General features: G+C 42.7%; 1 protein-coding gene across 15 annotated transcripts in view; it reads left to right on the forward strand.

Annotated features, from left to right (window-relative positions):
* CSNK1G3 (casein kinase 1 gamma 3) overlaps window positions 1-22,775 on the forward strand; it is a 169,281-nt gene that overhangs the window by 4,651 nt on the left and 141,855 nt on the right. For 10 of the 15 annotated variants that reach the window (XM_043514318.1, XM_043514308.1, XM_043514310.1 and 7 more), the window contains exon 2: window positions 14,745-14,820. The exons of the other annotated variants lie outside the window; for them this stretch is intronic. Coding sequence is in view for 1 of the 10 variants with exons in the window: in XM_043514317.1 (XP_043370252.1) it covers window positions 14,797-14,820 (24 nt within the window). In the remaining 9 variants the exon portion in view is untranslated. The remainder of the gene's footprint in view (window positions 1-14,744; window positions 14,821-22,775) is intronic. 15 annotated transcript variants of the gene reach the window in all.

The following is a 22,775-nucleotide window of genomic DNA, read 5'->3' on the forward strand; positions in this document are numbered from 1 at the left end:
TTTTTAAATGAAAGTTTAGAATCTGCTATACAGCTTCAGGAACAGACAGATTCTGTAGCAAATTTTGTAGCTTTGCAGTCATGGAATGCACTCTGTCCTTGGTATAAGGCACTTGTTTCCTGGTCTTTTAGGTTAATAAATATAGCTTCATAAAATCAAAACATTATATATGAAAAAGTAACTTAGTGGTTTTTTTTAAGCTGGTAGTTCAAATTTTCCTTTGAGGGCTGTGCAGTGAACTTGTGTTAATGAAGACAGCTTAACTTTTTCTTGTGGAAGGATATGAAGTATTTTTTGATACCAATAGCTTTTTAAGGTTTCAGAGTAGCAGCCGTGTTAGTCTGTATTCGCAAAAAGAAAAGGAGTACTTGTGGCACCTTAGAGACTAACAAATTTATTAGAGCATAAGCTTTCATGAAGTGAGCTGTAGCTCACGAAAGCTTATGCTCTAATAAATTTGTTAGTCTCTAAGGTGCCACAAGTACTCCTTTTCTTTTTATAGCTTTTTAAATAATTGTATAAAACACTTAAAAATGACAGAACATGTGATGGGGTACTCATTTGGTGACCTTAATAACTGAATCATGGTGCTGTCACACATGAAGATGCCGACAAGCTGAAATGATAAAACTTTTTTCACCCCATGCCATTATTGATTTTCAAATATATTGAGGATATCCACATCAGATTTCACCCAATATGAAAAATTGCTGACCACTGACCACTAAACAAAATTGCTGACCACTAAACATTCTTATTTGTCACTAATATTCTGAATAGCTTTCAAATAGGTATAAGTTTTTGGTTTTAATGATCTGCCGCAAAATCGCCTTTTCCTTTCCCTTCAAATGTAAGATTTTCTCATTCAACTACTCTGGTTCAAGTTCTGGAAATATTCTATCCTTGGGCCTTTGGCAGTTCTGAGGTCTGATAGCTGATGATCTGGTTAGAAACTCGTGTATCACAGTAGAGAGTAAAAAGGAGTACTTGTGACACCTTAGAGACTAACAAATTTATTAGAGCATAAGCTTTCGTGAGCTACAGCTCACTTCATCGGATGCATATTTTGTAATATATATATATATATATATATATATAATTTGTTTCCAGACTTGATAGGTTAAGATCTGTCCATCTCTGGCGTCTGATAATAAATAATACAACTTTGACTTACAGGTATGGTATAACGATAAATAATGCTAATAAACATAAAAGAATTCATAAACAGATGAAGTAAAAACAAGGTAGGGTAAACATTAAGTCTGTCTTCCTAAGCTTTTTTTGTAAGTTTTAACTTGCACAAATACCTTAGCTATCATTTTTTAAAATGTAACTTGTGATACCCTTTTGGACTTAAAAAACTTTCAGTCTCTAGTTCTGAGCTGTTTAGGTTGCAGTTGAATTTTTTTGTTCATCAAGAAAAAGGGATGTAATTTATGACAAGGTTTAATTTCTGTTTAATTAGTCTCAAATATAGAGGAAATGTACAAAGTTGTAACGGGTTTTTTTCAGCTCAAAGTTTGTTTTTCCTTTAAAATCAGTGGACATTCATAGAATCATAGAATATCAGGGTTGGAAGGGACCTCAGGAGGTCATCTAGTCCAACCCCCTGCTCAAAGCAGGACCAATCCCCAACTAAATCATCGCAGCCAGGGCTTTGTCAAGCCTGACCTTAAAAACTTCTAAGGAAGGAGATTCCACCACCTCCCTAGGTAACACATTCCAGTGTTTCACCACCCTCCTAGTGAAAAAGTTTTTCCTAATATCCAACCTAAACCTCCCATCTGCAACTTGAGACCATTACTCCTCGTTCTGTCATCTGCTACCACTGAGCACAGTCTAGATCCATCCTCTTTGGAACCCCCTTTCAGGTAGTTGAAAGCAGCTATCAAATCCCCCCTCATTCTTCTCTTCTGCAGACTAAACAAGCCCAGTTCCCTCAGCCTCTCCTCATAAGTCATGTGTTCCAGTCCCCTAATCATTTTTGTTGCCCTCCGCTGGACTCTTTCCAATTTTTCCTCATCCTTGTAGTGTGGGGCCCAAAACTGGACACAGTACTCCAGATGAGGCCTCACCAATGTCGAATAGAGGGGAACGATTACGTCCCATGATCTGCTGGCAATGCCCTTACTTATACATCCCAAAATGCCATTGGCCTTCTTGGCAACAAGGGCACACTGTTGACTCATATCCAGCTTCTCGTCCACTGTACCCCTTAGGTCTTTTTCTGCAGAACTGCTGCCGAGCCATTGGGTCCCTAGTCTGTAGCGGTGCATGGGATTCTTCCGTCCTAAGTGCAGGACTCTGCACTTGTCCTTGTTGAACCTCATCAGATTTCTTTTGGCCCAATCCTCTAATTTGTCTAGGACCCTCTGTATCCTATCCCTATCCTCTAGCGTATCTACCTCTCCTCCCTGTTTAGTGTCATCTGCAAACTTGCTGAGGGTACAATCCACACCATCCTCCAGATCATTTATGAAGATATTGAACAAAACCAGCCCGAGGACCGACCCTTGGGGCATGCCACTTGATACTGGCTGCCAACTAGACATGGAGCCATTGATCACTACCTGTTGAGCAATCTCGCCAACTTTCTATCCACCTTATAGTCTATTCTGGGTGAAAACCTGATCCTATTGAAGCCAGTGGCAAAATTCCCTTTGTTTTCAGTGGGATCAGGATTTTGTCCTTTGAGTTTACATTGGCAATGTTAGTAAAAAAAAAAAAAAAAAAAAAAGGCTTAGTTCACTTTTACTATTGTAATTCAGTTTAATATAAAGTTCTTAACACTTTAGAAAGAGAAGGCGAGAAAACTGTATTAGGCCCTGATTCAGTAAAGAACTTGTGCGCTTGTCTTAGGGCCTGATCGAAAACCTGCTGAAATCAGTGGAAAGATTTCAGTTGACTTCAACAGCAGAGGACCAGTCACTCATCAGTAATGCTGGGTTCATTTGAAATGGAATGTTCAGAAGGTTCTCATACGTTGAGTGACTAATTGGCTAAAATAAAGCAGGATTCTGGTTTGCTTATTTGGTGCCAGTGATTCCTTTTACATTTTACAGTTTTACTAAAGTTAATTAGGCTTATTTTCCATAATCTTTTAATATAAAAAAGTTTAAATGTAGGAGCTACTGCAAATAGGTTATAACAGAGAAGTGGTTTGAGTATTTCAAGGTCTGGGGTTAGAGTTGCAAGAGTGGAAGTCTGTGATAGCAGTTGGGATGTTCAGCAAAGGAATTGGTGCTGTTGGTGGCATATACGTAATTAAAATAGATAAGCTATGACTGAAGATGCATCTTGGATGGGGTGGATAAAAATCAGTGATTTTAAAAAAATAAAAAAATAGGAATTTTTTATTTAAATCAGATTTTTTTGATAAAATGCTGTTTGAGGAAAAAACCTATCTAAAGATACATTATAGCACAAAGATATTTCAACATGGAATAGGGATTATAAATTCTAATTCTATAGTATGAGAAGTATATTCATGTAATGTTTAAGAATAGTTTTGTAAATGAGTTCCAATAGTTCATGGATTAGGGACCCAATTTTATGGGGTTTCAGGGGCTTCTGTATAGATTATTTAGGTTAATCTTTCTATGTGCCCAATGGGACTCAGTGCTCAGTCTAGAAGATGCAATCAGAGATGCTTAGTTTTGCAGTTCTCAAACTGTGGATTTGTGTCTCTAGAGATAACATGCGTGTTAACAGCAAAAATGGTTTTAAATAAATAATATATAGAGGTAAGAAATAACAGACCTCAACCCTTGGTCCCTCTGCAAATTTGTGTACACAGAGTCAATCCCTTATCTCTCTCTAAAAGTGCAAAGTTTCAAAAAGTTCAATGAATAGAAGATTGTTGGGGGTGGAATAAATCTGGACAAGTAGGAGAAGAAGAAGTTTGGAGATAAATGTGAGAAGGGAGGGACAGATAGTAGAAACAAAAGTGAAACTGTTTGAGCAGCATATTCCAGAAGTCTTGAGGTATTTCTGAGTGTAGCCTTCATTGATTTGAGATCTATCGTACCATTTTTTCACTAGAAGGAAAAACCTATAATGGCAGCAGGCCGCAAAAGAGACCCAGTTTGGGAATAAGAACCATTCAAGAAATATATATTTGCTGCTGTTTTAAAGAAAGTCACCACTAAACTGGTAGAAGTCACTTAAGCACTTGGATTCAGAGACTGTTGAAGTGATAATCTCACTTTTAACAGCAGTAGCTTCTTCTGCTGGTGTAGAAAGAATATTTTCTTCCTTTGGATTAATTCATTCCAAATTGAGAAATCGTTTGGGACCTGAAAAAGCAGGAAAGCTTGTTTTTCTTTTCCAGATTATGAACAAACTGGAAAATGAAGATGAAGACGACTGAGTTAGCTGCAGAAGCCAATATTTTAAGTTTCTCATGTTGATCTGGCTGACATAGTTGATTTTAATTTTTTTAAAAAATATTTCGTTTAAACTATTTTAGTTGAAAACAATTTTAAAAAAAAGTACCTGATTTTAAGACACTTGAGTATTTAACTAAATTCAAAAATTCATGTGCTTGTTTTGTTAAAATATTGTATGTTTGCTGTTGAAGAAAAAAATCCAGACTACATAATGTTTTTGTTTTAGTTAAATAAAACAATTTAAATGTCTGTCTGGTGATGATCTTCTCCTAATGCAGCATGGCAAGAAAATCCTCCAAATATTTATGATTAACCTGTTGAATTGGAGATATTTATGAAGTCTTTGGAAGATGAACTGTCTGATTCAATTATTTTTGGTAAATGAAATAACCAATCTTTCATTTTCTAATATAGCTGTAAAACTAATCTGAAAAGTTTTCAAAATAAATCGCTTCAAAAAAGTTTAGTGTGTAACTTCTAAAAATGAAACTTGCATCTATCTCTGAGCTTTGAGGAATATGTATTAAGGTTATAACAACCAACAAGAATGCACTTTTGTATAGAAATCCATGATTAAATTGAGTCTTCTTAACTAGTGATTTAATTCATGATTTAAATCAGTGTGATTTAAATCAAATCCACCCTGAACTTGGAGATTCCTATAACGTCAAGATCCATTTGATTTTCATGCTGCTTGTTTGACATCATCAGAAACTGATAATTATAGTTCACTTGAAGTTCACTCTGTCAGCTTTTTTTCCTGTAATTTTGTGTATCAGTCACATTTTTTCTGCTGGTCCTTTCATTGTAGGCAGAGCAGCAATGCCTGTAGTTAAGATTGCCTAACACTTTCCATTGTCAGTGCCTGTTTTCAGTTGCTTTGTCTGTTTGGACTTAAACTTTCCATGCCAGGTGTCTGGCTGATTTTTGAAATTTCAGCAAAATCAAATTGAGCTATCTCTGAGAGTGAGGTGAGGGAAAAGTACATGGTTCTATCACAGTTTAAAAAAACCCAGAACCTCTCATCTGTTTTATTGAGAAGTTCTAGCACCTCCCTGCTTTGAAGCAGGGACTGGAAACTTGACATGAAAAAGCCCAGATTTAGGAGGTGCCTTTTACTGGTCCATGAAAATCCTCCCACATTTGGATGAGTTTAAAGAATATTTCTACTTGTATGTGCTTAGTAGAGGCTTCTTAGAGTTTGGCAGTTAAATCTCTAAAGATCCAATATACATTGAGCATGTCCCAGTCCAGGGTTCTAGAACTGAGCAAGTTGTTTTCTGCAACTGCTTCCAGGGTGTTGGGGAACTTTGGGGCACTGGGCACTGGAATTGAGAGGAGGGAGACTCTGTCCTTTGCCATCAATGCTGGGGACAAAGGTGCAGTGGGAACATGTTTAGGAGAGGGACAGGCTGTTGGAATGGGAACAGAAGGGTCTGTAACTATTAGAGAACTCCCTGTCTGAATCTGGAATACAGTAGAATTTCAGAATTATGTACACCCTGGGAAAGGAGGTTGTTCGTAACTCTGAACAAAATGCAGTTCCGGCTCCAGCAGTTCACACTCCAGCTAGGCAGCTTCCTTGCAGGCAGCTTCTTTCCCAGGCCTGGGCAAGCTTGTGTCCCCCTCCAGGCTGGGCTGAGGTGATGGTGGTGAAAACAACACGTCTCCCTCCTGGTGTGTGTGTGTGTGTGTGTGTGTGTGTGTGTGTGTGTGTGAGAACAGCGCTGCACCCCTCCCCAGCCGGAGGCGGGGTGTGTATGTGAAAACAGAACCCATGGTTTACAGGAAAGTAGCGCAGCTCCTGCTCCAGCTGCCTTGGGCTGGCAGCAAGGGCTCACAGCTTTGCCTGTGAATCTCAGCATCTTCACTTCCTGGCTGTATGTGGGTACCTTACGTGTGGGGGTTTGGGTATGGAATATAGGCACAGTACAATATTTGCCTTTTTTTTTTTTTTTTTTTTTTGGTCTCTGCTACTGCCTGATTGGTTACTTCCAGTTTCACATGGTGTCTGGTTCACCTGTCAGTCTGTTCATATCTGGTGTTCATATCTTTTGAGGGTCTACTGTAGAACCCAGAGTTTGAGTCCCAGTATTTTTCTGCTGACAGTAAGTAGCAGTAAAACACAGTAAGTGTCTCATCTCCTAGAGGCTGGTCCTCATAGAGCATAATACCCTTCAACTGTACTGTTAGCTTAACTGTTAGAGGCCTGTCAAGGTACCATCACTACTGATGATCCATGTGAGGGGCCTGTATAAATTCACTAATGGGATTTTTTTCAGATTGCTTCCCAAAAATGTAGGAATTACTGAAAAACAAAATGTCAGACACTCTACATTCAAAGAACAGCAAGGTTGCAAAGTCAAGCACTCAAAAGCTGGGAAAGCCAACATTAAGGTTTCCCATGCAACTTTTAAGTTTTGGTCCTCTTGTTCATATTCATGATGGTAAAATCTCTGATTATGTGATCACGTGCTATTTTTTCCCCATAGGATCTACACAGTTCATTCAGTACGCAGGATAGCCAGTGTTCACTGAATGGGTAGAAATGTATTATTTTGTCATCACAATTAAGTGTGTGGCCCCATGTTGTATTTAACTCACACCATCCAAACCCTACACGGAACACAGAATTATTAATTTCCTTGTGGACTTCTCTGTGATGCTCATCATAGTATCAGAATTTCAGACAGTAATGATTGTCTCTTCCCAACATACTTGTGAAAAAAGTACTGTAGAAGCTGGTAATATTCCCATTTTACACTTCCTAACCTGAGTGTTTGATTTTTGCAAGTTTGGGGTTTTTTTAAGCAGAGTTTTTTAATGTGATGTTCTAGACACTTTAATTTGCTTTGCTGTGTAATGACACTGGTAGTACAGTGACCATTGTAGGAAAATAGAGCATCATTATGTAGTATTGGCTAACTCAGCATTAACTTTCACTCAGCATTAGACATTATAACCTGTTTGAGAGAGAGGTGCCTTTTCTGACATTAGAGAAAATGGTTGGCTTTGGTGTATTGGGATCCTAGTTTTTATGTTGCTTCTGATATTTCAGATATAGGACTGTGTAGAGTAAAAGGGGTGGTGGAGCTGGCCTTTAATGTTGTTTTAACTTTGACCTGTGCTGCCACAATTAAAGAATTCAGAGGAGACAATGTATCATTGATGATCAGAAAATACTATGTTAAAAAGGAAAAAGTTAGGCATGACAAATTGGGATACTAAAGTTTGGCTTTGGTAGATCTCTGAATTTCTAAGTTTTAACTTTAGACATTTACATGAGAACGTTGCAATGATTTAACTATAAAAATGAGATTTTTAAACTAATGCAAAAGTCTGTGTGCACGCCTGTTTTGGCTTTAAACCTGTTCAGTTTAAAGTGATTAGGAATTTGTTATTTTAGTTTAGCTTAAACCATGTCCACAAAGGGATTTGCACAAGTTTACCTAAATCAGTGTAAAATCACTCTTTTAGTTAAACTGTTGCAGCTTTCTTCTCTTGACAGACCTCACAGTGTTTAAATAAACTTTCTTTCATTATATAGTTTACTGACAATTTTTTTCTGTACAAAGGGCTGCATAGGATAGAATAAATGTGTGTGATTTCTGAAAATTTGAACTAATTATATATTTAGAAAACATTATGTACGGCAATTAAGTGTTGGAGGACTTTAAACATAATTTTGGATTAAATTCTATAAATTTATGTTGGCAGATGAAATAGTCTGTGCCTTGGAAGTGTGAATTTTTTTAAAAAGGCTTAATCCTGGAGTACTTACTCAGGTGAATAACTTTCTCATGCAAGTGGACCAGTGAATTTCAGTGGGGCTGCTCCTGTGAATAAAGTTGTTTTTTATCCATAAGTGTTTGCAGAATCTGGTCCTAAGTGTGCACTTGTAGGTTTTTTGTACAAACTACAGGAAATTATTCTTAAGAATATAGAGTCTATGTTGCATGTAGATGTAGTAGGATGAGTTAGGGTGACTGACACTGATTTTAGAACTCCCTTCTGGTAGTTTGATCTCATCACAAAAGTTATTAGAAAGCTTACATAATTAAGCATTTCAGTTCAGAATTAAAATTAACCAAAACAGAATTTAGAAGGTTTCATCTGTTGTGTTGAAATTTTCCAGGGTTGGCCTGTGCCTGCATGGAAATTCTCACGGTAAGCTTGAGAAAAAATGCTTCATTGATGTTTGAGTTAGGATAGCAAGGGCCAAATACTTTCCGTATAATAAACAATCCGATGTGGTTTTGAACAGCTCTACAGTCTGGATTAAGTGAGCTGTAGCTCACGAAAGCTTATGCTCTAATAAATTTGTTAGTCTCTAAGGTGCCACAAGTACTCCTTTTCTTTTTGCGAATACAGACTAACATGGCTGCTACTCTGAAGTCTGGATTAGAAAGTTTAAATTTGGCATTGATGCTGTCATTGACAAGTCTGTTTTCATATGGAAATTTGGTTTGATTTTGCAGACATATGGTGAAAATGGCTGTTAGGTGGTGAAAAGGATTTTCTCAGTAAGCTCCTAATGATCTGAGAGGAAGTGGTGCACTTGTATGCATAGCTGAGGTAGATGCATATTTAAAAAGTGCACTGAAGTGCACTTTACCTGAAACAAGGCCTGTTCAGGAGGTGCTTAATTCCACATGCACCTGGGAAAGTGCTGAGGGAAGGCTCCTGGAAGTCTGTAGAAGAGAGATGTTGAAATGTGTTTACTCAGGACAAATAACAATTTACTGTGTGAAACTAGTTTCAATTTCATTGGCTTCTCCAATTCTCATTTTACTAGATGCTGCAAAGTTATAGGAAAATAGTATATTATCGTAGTATGAGTAGTAGTAGTATGTTATCCTATAATTAAACTATATGGTAATACTTATGCCCAAGGAAGCAGTTAAGATTACATGTTTCGTTTTAACTTCGTCACTTTCTGATTCTGCAATGTTTTGGTTTTCAGTCTTAATGTTTTTAATAGTATTTTATTCAAGTTTAAACTGAAAGTGCATTAGCAAGGATCAAGTAACCTTTATACTAAAGATGATCTCTAAATTTGAAAAGAAAAGGAGTACTTGTGGCACCTTAGAGAGTAACAAGTTTATTAGAGCATAAGCTTTCGTGAGCTACAGCTCACTTCATCGGATGCATTTGCAAATGCATCCGATGAAGTGAGCTGTAGCATTTGCATTTGCAAATGCATCCGATGAAGTGAGCTGTAGCTCACGAAAGCTTATGCTCTAATAAATTTGTTAGTCTCTAAGGTGCCACAAGTACTACTTTTCTTTTTGCGAATACAGACTAACACGGCTGCTACTCTGAAACCTGTCTAAATTTGAAGAAATATCAGTATTCTCTGAAGTTATTCACTAAAACTGTTCTCCATTATTGGATCCATGCTCTTGTGCAAAATCAAAGTTCTAATGCTGCAGTAGCAACTGTCTAAAGCTATGTATGGACTAAAAATGTTGGTTGCCTAAATTGTGTTAGCAAAAAAAAATGAGGAGTACTTGTGGCACCTTAGAGAAACAAATTTATTTGGGCATAAGCTTTCGTGGGCTAAAGCCCTCTTCATCGGATGCATGCAGTGGAAAATACAGTAAGAAGATATACATATAGATATATACACACACACACACAGAACATGAAAAAATAATGTGGCTACCACTCTGTAAATTGTGTTAGAAAACCTGTTTTTTAAACACTAGTATAGACAGGATTTAAAATTTTACTCACATTAAAAATGTTACTAGTCATGAATTAGGCTTCACCTAGTCTGCATTGGCATTTAACACATTTTAGCTAATTTTTTTAAGACATGACCTATTTTTTCTGGTCTAGACATGGCCTAAAGGTGTTAGTTCTGGGTGGGCTATTGTGTTATTCCCTGTAATATAATGTTGGCTTCTCTTGGTGGTTCAACCACCAGCTTCTCTGACAACTGTTAGACCCAAATCCTGAAATTGACTGCAGGGGTGAAGCTTTGTTCTTGCATGGACCCCATTAACTTCATTGGGGATCCACAAGAGGATAGTAATCTGCCATTCTTGTTGTTGTTTAGATACTCCCCAGGGTTGTAAAATTGGCTACTCAGTTTCTAGCAGCACACCTTCATTTTTGCTAGAAAAGAGCATCTTGGGTGGATGGGAGAGTGTCTTTTTTTTTTTTTCCTTGTTGGTGATGTAGAAGTGTCAATCTTTTTGGACATTGGCACTCCTTGCATTTGTTTAGCTTTTAAAGATTGTATATGCCACCAAAGCATTGAATGGGAGTTATGTAATTGAAGGCTAGTGTATCATAACCTTACCTCTGCTCTCCTGTGATTCTTATTGCCCATAGCCTGTTTTGTCATATTGCTTATTTGTTTTTAGTTATCAATACCCCCCCCCCACACACACACATGAGATGGTTAACAAAATCTTAACTCGTGCAGCACTCATTATGAAAATATTACCTTCATGATATTTCTATAGACTGCCAACATACTCATCTACCATACAATGACATGTATGCACGCAAGTGGGGGAATGTACCAAGCAGGAGTAATAACAGTAAAAATGCATGTCAATGACCTATAATAGGGGAAATTATGAGCATTAAATCACTGTGTGCTGAATGTTCCTTTCACTGTGTTTTGGTTGTGTTATTCATCGTGTACAATAACTGAATGTGATTTCTTCTGATTTGCAGATATTTAAGAAAACTTTTAAATGATTGTCTGCTTGTAGGTCACCATATTCTTGAGTGATTTATATCCATATTTATTGAAAAAATAATAATTTCAGTTGTCTGTAGTGGGTATAATACTTCAGCTTAGTGTAGTTTTGCTCTGAAGTGACAATAAATCTGTTTAGTAAGCTCACTTTTGTAATTTAGGTATTGTCATATCTAATTTTTATAACTAGAATATGAAGTTTTCACTATCTTTTTAATCCTTATCCTTCATGGCTAATAGAGCTATGGGAAATGGCAGGATTCTGCTTTGATTAGTGCATCTATAAATGAATTGTTTACTAAGTTTGACTTGCAGGGACCTCTGCCCTCTCACCTGTACAACACTCTTAAGTCAGTTGGGTTGCACAAGATATAAGAGAGGGCAGAATTTATCTAGTAGAATCTGTTACTTGTGGTGATGGAGAAATAGCACAGCTGGAATTTCAACTTGACTGCTGAATTTTCAGAACTGTCTGCCAGAGGAAAACTTCTTTTTACCTGTTAACTAAGGAAATTTGATATGGAAGTCATCAAGACCAAGAAAAGAGCCTGCAGTGCCGTTTTCACAGATGCACCTTAATTCTGGCATTCTCAGACTTTTGAGTGCTTGACTCTTCACCCTTAATCTTTTAATGTAGTTTCCTAAGTTTAAAATTTAACTGCAAAAAATCCATTATGTGGTTTTGGCTCCATCTTCGGCCTTTGACAGCCTTCAGATATTTAGCTCCACAGCACAGACTTCTGTCATTTGAGCTAATTTACTAACTGGCAGCACTGTAAATCTGTTATCGTCTATGTGGACCAGTTACTAGAGGGGAACAAAACACACTTTGCCATGGGTTTCACAGCTATTTCCTGACAGAAAAGGAATGTAGAGGTTGAAGACTCTTGGATTCAACCCTAGGTTCTGTGGCATTGTGCTTTAGTGGTTATAGACCCTTATGCCTCTGTTTCTAGTGTGTCAATGTCCTCCCTCTGCCCTTGCCCCTCTTGCACTTCTGGTGTTAATCAGACCATCCCACCAGTTCCTTCCCCCTTCTCTCCCCCCCCCCGCTGCCTCATCAGGCTTCTGTCCCACTCCTCCTCTGTTCCCCCCCCCTCTGGCTCCTGCAACCTCATTTTACCCTCCTCCCTGTAGCCCTTCCCCACATACATAATACATAACTAGAGAATATCCTTATATTGCAGCATGGAATCCAGTGTTCTAGAGGCACATGGTTTCCTAATCTATACCCATATTCATGTAAATGAAGGTTTACATGAATATGGGTATAGAATTTTTTTCTTTGGTGCATTTTATGGATTTATATGGACATTTTTTGGGTATGAAAATATTTTAAAACTTACTTGAGAGACACTGACTCAGAAATGGAAAGAAATAGGCCATTCATAGAAAGACATGTAAATAGGCTTCTATGTCACCACTTTACAATGGTGTCACTGCACAAAGGGACGTTTTTTGAGAATTGGAGATAATGCATTCTCTGTGGTTCTATGATGGCTTTCAGTAGGGTCTAAAACTATAATGAAAATTGTGATTGAATATGTGTTATACCTTTTTGCTTTTGTTTAAAGGCCTGTATTGTAATAACTAATTACAGCTATGTCTCAGAATGTTTTAAAGTGTACTTAAATAATATGTCCACTAGCAGCATGCCCTGAAAACACTGATACTTAATTGAGACCTGCCATGGGGCAGCAATGGAAGTTCATTTTCCTCCATGTCCTGGCTGTGATAAACACTGAAGTGGCCCTCATACTGCTTGATGATGATGATAAATACCTAAAAAATGTTTTAGGAAGGGAATTAATGCAACTTTTCTTAAGCTTAATTATGTTTAAACTTTAAAAATGATTTTTTATATTACATGTAGTTCTGTTGCCAGAGACTAATAACTTAACTTTAACATGGCTAAAACTAAATTCCTGATTCTTTGTCACTTTGAATACATCATTGCATTTACCATCAACTTAGGCCTGCTACTAGGGCATCATATTTGTCTCCTCTCTTAGTGTTTTCCCTGCCCTATGCCTCACCTTCCAGGCAGTGTTGGAATTTGCTGTTTCTCCCCTTACAACACTTGAGAACATAGGAACATTATCTTTCTGGCAAATAGCTAGAACTTTTCTTATAGACCATTGTCATCTCCCTTCTTGATTACTGGCCTTCCTGATGCCCATTTCACCTCCCTACCTCAAGTCAATACAAATTTTAGCTGTTAAGATCCATCTTTCTTGTGCAGTATTCTAACTATAACCCTGCTGTTGGAATCTCTCCTGGCTCCTCTCATTGGGATCAAATTTAAACTTTGTGTTTTATATTCAGGGCCCCCTCATAATTCAGCTCTTTGTTGTGTATAATGTCACTGCCCTGTCCTTTCCACTTCACCTGTGATGCCTTCCCCCTCCTCCCACTTCATACTGCTCCCTAATTATAGAATGCTTTTCCTGAGATGGTGGACAAAGCAATTGCCTCTCATTTAAATCCCTCCGTAGTGAGGTTGAGACTCACCAGTGCGGTGCCTCCTGCTGGTTACCCTGGGAATTAGCTCAATTCTAGCTCTGAGTGCCCTCTGCTGGCTGGTGGCTCACCTGCCTCAGATCCCAGTTTCCTTCCCAGACCCTGGTGCCCTTTACAGAATGCCCCTGCAGAATCCCCATGCTCTGGGTCTCCCCTCCCCAGGGAACCCCCAACCCACTACCCCCACCTTGCCTCAGTGGCTACTGCCAGTCATCATCTAGCCCCTGCTCACTGGGGCAGAATGCAGTCTGTAAACCACTCATCATTGGCAAGGGGATAGGACTTGCTGCTGCTGCCTTTGCCTATCCCTGGGCTGCCCCTCTGCAACCCCAGTACCTTTTGCAGGCCTTTACCAAGGTCTCAGCTTGGGGATTTGCCAGGCTGGAGCTCCCCAGCTTCTCTGGCCTTTCCCCAGCCCTGTTCCGCTCCAGGTACCCCTTCTCTCTCCACAGCTAGAGAGAGTGAGTGTCTCTTACCTTCTGGCCATGCAGCTCTTTCATAGGGCCCAGCCTGGCCCTGATTGGCTGCCTCCCAGCCTTTTCCTGTTGACTCTCTAGGGCAGCCCTTTCCCAAGGCTGTTTTTAACCCCTTCAGGGCTGGAGCGGGGTGACCACCTTGCTACACCCTCTCTTCTTTCATGATGTCTACAAGAAACAAATTAATCAAGTTATCTGTTTTTACTTGGATGAACTGCTTGTTTATGTAGAGGGAGAGTAAATAACCTAATGGGAAATTGCTGTGGTAGCAGGAGAGTGGGATGAATTGTGTATCAAATCCATCAAATCAAACAAAGTAGCAAATGTAATTTATAATTCCATCCTTCCCTATTATCGTAATCATCTTTGCTTGTATGAATTATCTCTTTACCGTCTCTTAATCTCAGTCATTTTAGTTGGTACGCTTAGTTGGCCAAGGGTCTGACTTCCTTTGTGTTTAGAAGACTTCTGGTATATATAGGACACACTCACACTTCTAATATTAATAGAAGCCTGCTTTCTATTTTGATTTAGAAAAACAACAGTACTAAATCTTTAATTTTGTATAAATTCTGAGTAAAGCATCAGAAATATTTACATGCATGAATGAGTGCCAATATTACATATGTATTTCTTTACTTTTAGCATGCTATTTACATCTAAAACGTGAACATTTTGTTGAAGAAAAGGCATTGCCATGAACAGTGTACCGCTTTCTTGGGTAAGTGTGATTTGTGAATTCCAATACTTACCACATTATGTATGTGAGGGAGACATGATCCACAATTTGTTATAGAGGAGCTTCTTGGCAGCAAACATCCTACATATTCTGTTTACTTCAGATTAGATAGAAATTGTATAGTATAGGAAAGTGCAACATTACACTAAAGACCAGAAAGAAAGAGGCTTAGATAAGAGGGCAGAGTGTCTTCCTTTTTGACAGTAATACAATCATTGTTAAATATTAAAAGAACGTCCTGTGTCTCTGCAGTAGGAATCCTATCAAGGTACTAGTTGTTTTAGCTTATGTAAATACTGTTAAGAGCAAGTAGCCATAGTTGTCTATAGAATTGAATCAACAAACAAAAAGTGAAAAGCCCATAAATTGCTACATAATTGAGAATTTTTTGAAAAACCTGTAGTTGCTGATCTATTGTTCTTTGATTTATTGCTATGCATTCCATTGAAATACCCTTTAAAGGTATTTCAATGGAAGTGTTAGTGTGTCCTATGTCCCAGAATAATTAATTTATTTTAATGTTGTTGTATTTTATAAAAATATTTAGTAATCATTTTGCTCACTAAATATCCTTTAAACATGTGATTCTTACAATTTTGTGAATGGTAACAGCATTAACAAAAAAAATTAGTAAATTATATGCTACCTAACTACTGATCAGATTGTGAAAGCGCATCCAAATTTTCACCAATATATTTATCTTTGAGTATAAAGTTACTTATCTGTTGCGTTGGGGATTATAGCTGTTAGTTGTAAAAAGACGTATCTGACTAGCATTCTGTAGCGTCTCTGTATGTGGTGCCACTTTTGAATCTTCACGTTAATGTTTTTTTTTTTTTTTTTAAGGCTGAAATCAAAAGTGTTAAGATACTGATACTGGGACCTCCTTTATTCAGACACAGCTATTCCAGCAAGGGTTGGTTAGAATTGCCCTAATTTTGGTACCTGTAAACTTACACAATCTTTTTCTTGTCATTCTTTTGACCCCCCTCCCCCCTTTTTTTTTTTTTTTGGTGTGTGCTTTTTGAGTACTTTTCCAGATCAGTTATCACCTAGATACAAAAACAAATCCTTTCATTTATCTCAGTAAGAGTTCTGTTTCGTTTCTTGATGTTTCTGCAGCATCAGAATCTTACTATGGTCTCAAAGATACTGTTGTGATGGGACTTTTGCCCCTTTCTAGACATATAGGAATAGGTCCTTCATTGTTTGTGCAGAACCACAAATGAGGCCTCCCTCAACAGATTTATTCTTAGTTGTGAATGGAAAAGTAATATGCTTCCAGGATATCATTGGAGACTTAATTTATCATCAAAGCTAAAAATACTGTATCTTGTTGGATAGGAATGGTGGATTCTGGTCTTGTGGCTTCTGCAGTTTCACAAATAAGAATTTTTCTACCAAAAGACAGAAAATGGTGGTAAAGTCAGAAAAATAATTAAATTAGCGGTCTCATTAACTTAAGAAGGAATATTTTCTTGATCTCTCTGGCTGAACAAAGTTTGTCTTTGGCATAATTTTTAGAGTAGAATTTCTGACTGTCCTGTTTATTCATTCACTTATAAATAATTGACATTTGACATTTTTTAAAAGCAAAAATAATCTTTTCTGCTGTTGGATTTAGACCTATGTTTGTGTTCCTCACAACTTTTTTCCTTTTGCCAGTTAAACTTCATTAATGTAATGTGTTTGTATTATCCGTCATAGTCTTTAGCAGGCTATAGTCCAATGTGAGTTGCTCTGAATTCAGAAAAATCACTAGAAAAAAATTCAAAGCTTTGTTAACCAAGGTGGACTGATTTAAATAGCTCGACACCCACGCATATATATTATACTATACGATACCACTAACAAGGTACTAAGAAGAAACAGTGAATTTTCTGCTTCCTAATGGTGTGGGGTGAAATCCTGGCCTAATTCAAAAGAGTGGCAAAACTTCAATTTCATTGGTGCCAGGATTTCATTTGGAGTACTGCTTCTTACCTTTCCTTAACTGTTCATCTTCTGCCTTTAAACCAGAGGTCCCCAAACTGTGGGGCGCGCACCCCCCTAGGGGTGTGCGGAGAAAATATCGGGGGAGGCCAGGCTAGCTCCCCCGGGGGCGTGGGAAGGGAGCACACCCAGCCCCTCCCTGCCCCTAGGTCTGCTCCAGTCCTGCCTCCAGCTGCATCCCCAGCTTCTGGCCCTGCACCTGACCCCAGATCCAGCCTCGGCTGTTCCCAGGCTGGGGGTGAGGCCCGGGCAGAGCAGCACCTGGCCATGGGCCCGGCTGCTGGCCCCTTCTGCAGCTCGGCTGCGGCTTCGCTTCTGCCTCAGCCCCTGGCTTGGTCCCCTTACTCCCATCTGTAACCCCACTCCTCCCCCCTCGAGCCCCCTCTGCTCCTGCCTCCGGGGGGGAGGGAGGGCGCGGCGGGCGGGATGAGGATGGGGGGGTGCAACCCTCAAAAGTTTGGGGTCTAATGGCTGCTCTAAACTCTGTTATACAGAAGTTCCTATTAAAACAATCAAAAAGTCTTTCTAATGTATTTCTTCGAATTCTGAAGACTGAGCCAGATAGGCTTATTTGAAACAATCTATTAAATTCAGCTTTCACAATCCATTTTCCCTTGCTGTATTGATAACTAGAATATATGTATATAAGCGTTTACTTTAAAAAGTCTTGGTAGTATTTGGAACTTGAACATGTTTGGAAGTCTGACCTGCTTACAGCTATGGTAACAGGTTTTAGAAGCAATGTAATGATAGGCATTATTCAGAATGTTTTTCTTGTATGTTCCAATGATTTCTGAAATGTAAAGGTTGTCTTCAGAAATGGTTTTCTCCCGCGGTCTCCTCTGCCAAAGTTTAATATTAAACAGCCTAAATAGGCAAGGAGGAGGCTTTCATTTAATGGCAATTTTTACCCCTGCATAGTGTGATTTCTATCTCTGGCCACTTCTAATTTGTTTTGTTTTTGTTGACAATGCTGTTAATACCTGGGGCGATTTCAAGTATGTCACTAACTCATGGGCATATTTTAGAATGAATCCAGTCAAAAACAGACAAAGGAGAAACTGCTGAGCTTGAATTAATATGCAAACTAGATGCCATTAACTTGGGTTTGAATAGAGACTGGGAGTGGCTGGGTCACATATTGAATCTCAATACACATATTGAATCTATTTCCCTCCGATAAGTATCCTCACACCTTCTTGTCAACTGTCTAAATGGGCCATCTTGATTATCACTACAAAAGTTTTTTTTTTTTTCCTCCTGCCTATAATAGCTCATCTTAATTAATTAGCCTCTTACAGTTTGTATGGCAACTTCCACTCTGTGTGTGTGTGTGTGTGTGTGTGTGTGTGTGTGTGTGTGTGTGTGAGAGAGAGAGAGAGACAGACAGTCAGACAGGGTCAGGCCAGATGGCTATAGGAGAGTAATCTTATTGGGATCCGGGAAGTGGGCGGGCAAAGCCCATCCACTGCTAAAGGATCCACCCCAGCCTAAAAGGGGGATCATCCGATGAAGTGAGCTGTAGCTCACGAAAGCTTATGCTCTAATAAATTTGTTAGTCTCTAAGGTGCCACAAGTACTCCTTTTCTTCCCACAGGACCTAGACACCAAAAATTCCAGGGGACAACTAATGAAATAACAGGGACAGGAGTGTGGTCAAAGGGTCAAACAAAGGGAACTGGATGGGGACACAGAGCAGAGAACCCCGGACAGCACCCACTGCTCCTCAAAGACGAGTCAGAGGGAGGCCGAGTCAAGGGAGTCAGAGGACGCCGCCTAGAGGAACTCTGCCCGGATACATGAACGGACCGAGGATCGGAAATAGGCCCCGCAGTCACAGGAGACTCCATCGGCCAACCTCCTCACTCTGCTTTTATAGATGGCCGTTTTAGCTAGGGTCAGGAGGAGGTTGACCAGGAGATCCCGTGACTTTGTGGGGCCACTGATAGGGAGTGCATAGATAAGAAGGTGAAGGGAAAAGTGCAACCAAAAGTGTAATAAAATACTGGTGAGGAGCCGGAATAGGGGCTGCAGCCTGGCACTCTCCAGGTATATATGTGCTAGGGTTTCCCTCACGCTGCAAGAGGGGAGGTGTCTGGGATTGAGGTGAACTGCGCCAAGTACACGCCTGTGCTCACGGCTCTGTGAAGAAGCCGCCAACTGACATCCCCGGCGAGCCTCGGAACTAAGGTGGAATATAGGCTGGCCCACCGGGGCACCTCACCCTCCAAAGGTGGCAGGAGCTCCTGCCATTTTGTATCGGGGCAGGACAGGAGAGTGAGCACGTGAAGAGGGTGGAGCACCAGAGCGTATAGATGTCTTCTTGGAGCGGTTTGAAAGCAGACCGGCTGCATCTCATGCAGCAGGCTTACAGTGAAGGGGTGAGGGGGTCGGTTGGGTCCATGGGGCAAGGGTCCGCTTAAAAGGTCCAGCGGGCCTGGGGTAGGGGATGGGTGGGGCGTGCCCTCGTGCAGGACCCAGTCGAGATAAACCTGAGCAGCGGGCGGCAAAGCGGCCTTCATCTCCTGAAGTATGCGCCGGGGAGTACAAGGTCTGGAGAGCCCCATGTGCTGAGCGAGAGTCAGGGGATCCAGCCAGTCTCCCCGGTCATAGTCCAGGAGGTCTCCGACTCTTGTGACTTCTGCCAGGACCAACCTCTGGCGCACCGAGCGGGACTCCGCCACCTGCACATGGAGCTGGGAGTTGTGTAGCAGGTGCTCTGCGAGGAGATCTGCCCCCACTGAGGCCGCCACGGACCTGGTCGTTGAAAAAAGAATTTCCAGGTCCGGAGGAGGTCCTGGTAGAAGACCGGCAGCCCGGAGAGGTCTTGTGGAAGAGCTCTTCGATGGAGATAAAGGAGCTGCCGGTCGTATCGGAGCTCGCGGAAGTGGCGCAGGAAGGCATGCGCCAGTATGCTCCACGCCGGACTACCTGCACCATAAAGGAGCCTCTGCAGGGCCCTGGAGGCGGAAGACATGGACCTGAGTAAGCTGACATTTCAGGCTCTGCCCTCCCTCCTCCAGGGGTAGATGGAGAACCCCTGCAGGGACCCAGTGCAGTCTTGACCAAAAGAACTCCAGAATCGATGTCTGGAGGTTGGCCAGGAAACCCGGGGCCGGGACCAGGATGTTGAGCTGGTACCAGAGCATGGACAGGACTAGTTGATTAAGCACCAGTGCTCTCCCTCTAAGGGAGAGGCACCGGAGTAGTCCTGTCCATCTCCAGAGCCGCTCTGTCATCCCACCCTCTAAATTCTGCCAGTTCTCTGGTGGAGAGGGATGCGTGGCAGAAAGGTAAACACAGAGGTAGAGCAGCGGACCCGTGCTCCCCCGGATGGCCTGAAGCGCAGGTGGGAGGGAGCTCGCCTGCCACCAGTCCCCTACCACCAAGCCAGAGCTCTTGACCCAGTTGATCCGCGCGGAGGAGGCTGCCGAATAGATGGCCTGGCAAACCTCCACCTGCGCCAAGTCGCCCGGGTCCTGGACCACGAGGAGCACGTCATCCGTGTATGCTGACAGGACCAGCCACAGCTCCGGCTCCCACAGCACCAACCCTGTCAACCTCCTTCGGAGGAGACAGAGGAAGGGCTCGATTGCCAGAGCATACAGCTGGCCCGAGAGGGGGCACCCCTGCCGTACTCCTCGCCCGAAGCGGACCGGTTCGGTCAGGGTCCAGTTGAGCCTGACCAAACACTCTGTGGAGGCGTACAGCGCCCGGAAAAAACCCACAAACTGGGGTCCGAAGCCAAACGCTTGCAGAGTGCTCAGGAGATACCTGTGATCCACCCTGTCAAACGCCTTCTCCTGATCTAAGGACAGGAGGGCAAACAACAGGCCATCCCTACACCTGAGTTCCAAAAGGTCCCAGACCAGATATAGGTTGTAGAAGATGCTGTGGCCCGGGACGGTGTAGGTCTGGTCTGGGTGGACCACGTCCGCCAGCACGGACCCTAGCCGCAGCAAGTTTGCTTTTGCCATGACTTTGTAGTCCGTGCTGAAGAGCGAGATGGGACGCCAATTTCGTAAATCACAGAGGTCCCCCTTCTTCAGCAATAAGGCGAGCATGGCTCGCCTGCACAAAAGAGGGAGGACCCCACTCTGCAAAGACTCTGCCCAGACGGTGCCTAGGTCTGGGCTGTGGAGTCCCAGAACACGCGGTAGAACTCCACGGTCAGCCCGTCCATGCCTGGAGATTTATTGGTGGGCATGCGACGGAGGGCTTCTGAGAACTCTGCCAGGTTGAGAGGCAGCTCTAGCCGGTCTCGGTCGCCCGCGCTGACCGTCGGGAGTCTGTCCCAGAGCACTCTGCAAGCGTTAGGATCGCTCGGATCTGGGGAGAAAAGGCTTGCGTAGAAGGCTCTCGTCCGCCCGCACATCTCCACCGGATCCGTGAGGGGGGGTGCCATCTTCTGCCAGAAGGCAGATGACATGTTTCTTGGCCCCCCTCTTTTTCTCCAGGGCGTAGAAGAAGCGGGAGCCGCGATCCATCTCCCGAAGGAGACTGATGCGGAGGAACAAAGGCACCCCAGGCCTGATGGTCCTTGAGGGCCCGGAGCTCCTTCCGCTTCTCCCGCCATGCTCTGCAGAGTGGCGGATCCTTGGTGCTGGTGGCCAGACGCCTCTCCAGCTCTAAGACCTCCTGTTCCAACTGCTCTATCGCCGCATCCCTCCGTCAGCTGGCGCCCTGGGTATAGTCATGGCAGAAGAGCCGGGCGCGCACCTTCCCTAGGTCCCACCGCCGCCGCGCTGAGGGAAAGGCATGCCGCTGCCCTTGCCAGGCCAGCCAGAACTCCCGGAAGGACGCCACGAAGCCCGCATCCTCCAGCAAGCTGTTGTTGAAATGCCAATAGGTTGGTCCCGGCCTCTCCACGCAGAGGGAGGCCATCATGGTGGCTAAATGATGGTCAGAAAATGAGGCCGGCCGGCTGCTGGAGGAGTGGGCTCGTGAAAGATGGAAGCGTGATAAATAAATGCGGTCCAACCGGGAGTGGCTCGACCGATGGGCCTCCACCCGGACAAAGGTGAATGTGGAAGTGTCATCCGGGTGGTGGTTGCTCCAGACGTCCACCAGGGAGTGGTGTTCGACTATTTCCTGGAGGACGGTGGCGGCGGACGGGCTCCGCTCGCTCCCCAAGCGGTCCCACTCCTCGAGGGTGATGTTAAAGTTCCCTCTCAGGACCACGCACTCATGAGGATCCAAGGTGCTGAGGAAGGCGGACGCCTGCTGATAGAATTGCAGCCACTCCGGGCTCGCTGCCAGGGCGTAGATGTTAATGAGGTTGACTACGAACCACTCCATGTGGAACCGGAGGTGCAGCAGGCAGCCCGGCACAGCCTCGGCGACCCCCAGCACCTCAGGCCGTAGGTCGGGGGAGAACAGGGTCGCCACTTCAGCCGTACGAACTGTGAGATGGCTAAAGTAGACCCTGTCCCCCCAATCCAGCCGCCAGCTATCTTCGGCGGTTGGATCCATATGAGTATCCTGCAGGAAAACCACAGAGTACACCCCCTCCCAAAGGAAGGAGGGCACCTGGGACTTGCGGAGACCCATCCTACAGCAGCGGGTGTTCAATGTTGCGATGGTAAGAGGTGCCATGAGGAGGGCTGGGGGGGATCCTCGCCGGCAGGGACGCTTGCGGCTCCCGACGGGCTGCGCAGCAGTCCGTAACCTACCCCGTAGGTGAGTAAGGAGTCACAGAAGAAGCGGACTCACGGGTAGGCCGCTGCGCCCTGCCTCCTGGTCCTTTTACCCTCCCGCATGAGGGCCCTTGCGGCCCGGAGGATTTGATGAAAGTCCCCCCATCGCTGGAGAGCAACTGTACTTTGTTGCGGGAGCCACGGACATCTTCTAAAAACTCCCTGCAACTCCTCTCGCAGCGCATGGGGGGCTGGGGTTACGGTCTTCTGGTTACTCTGCGACAGGGCCCTTGGTACAGCCCCATGGCC

Source organism: Dermochelys coriacea, chromosome 5 (assembly GCF_009764565.3).
Source record: "Dermochelys coriacea isolate rDerCor1 chromosome 5, rDerCor1.pri.v4, whole genome shotgun sequence".
In the NCBI taxonomy this organism is placed as follows: domain Eukaryota; kingdom Metazoa; phylum Chordata; order Testudines; family Dermochelyidae; genus Dermochelys; species Dermochelys coriacea.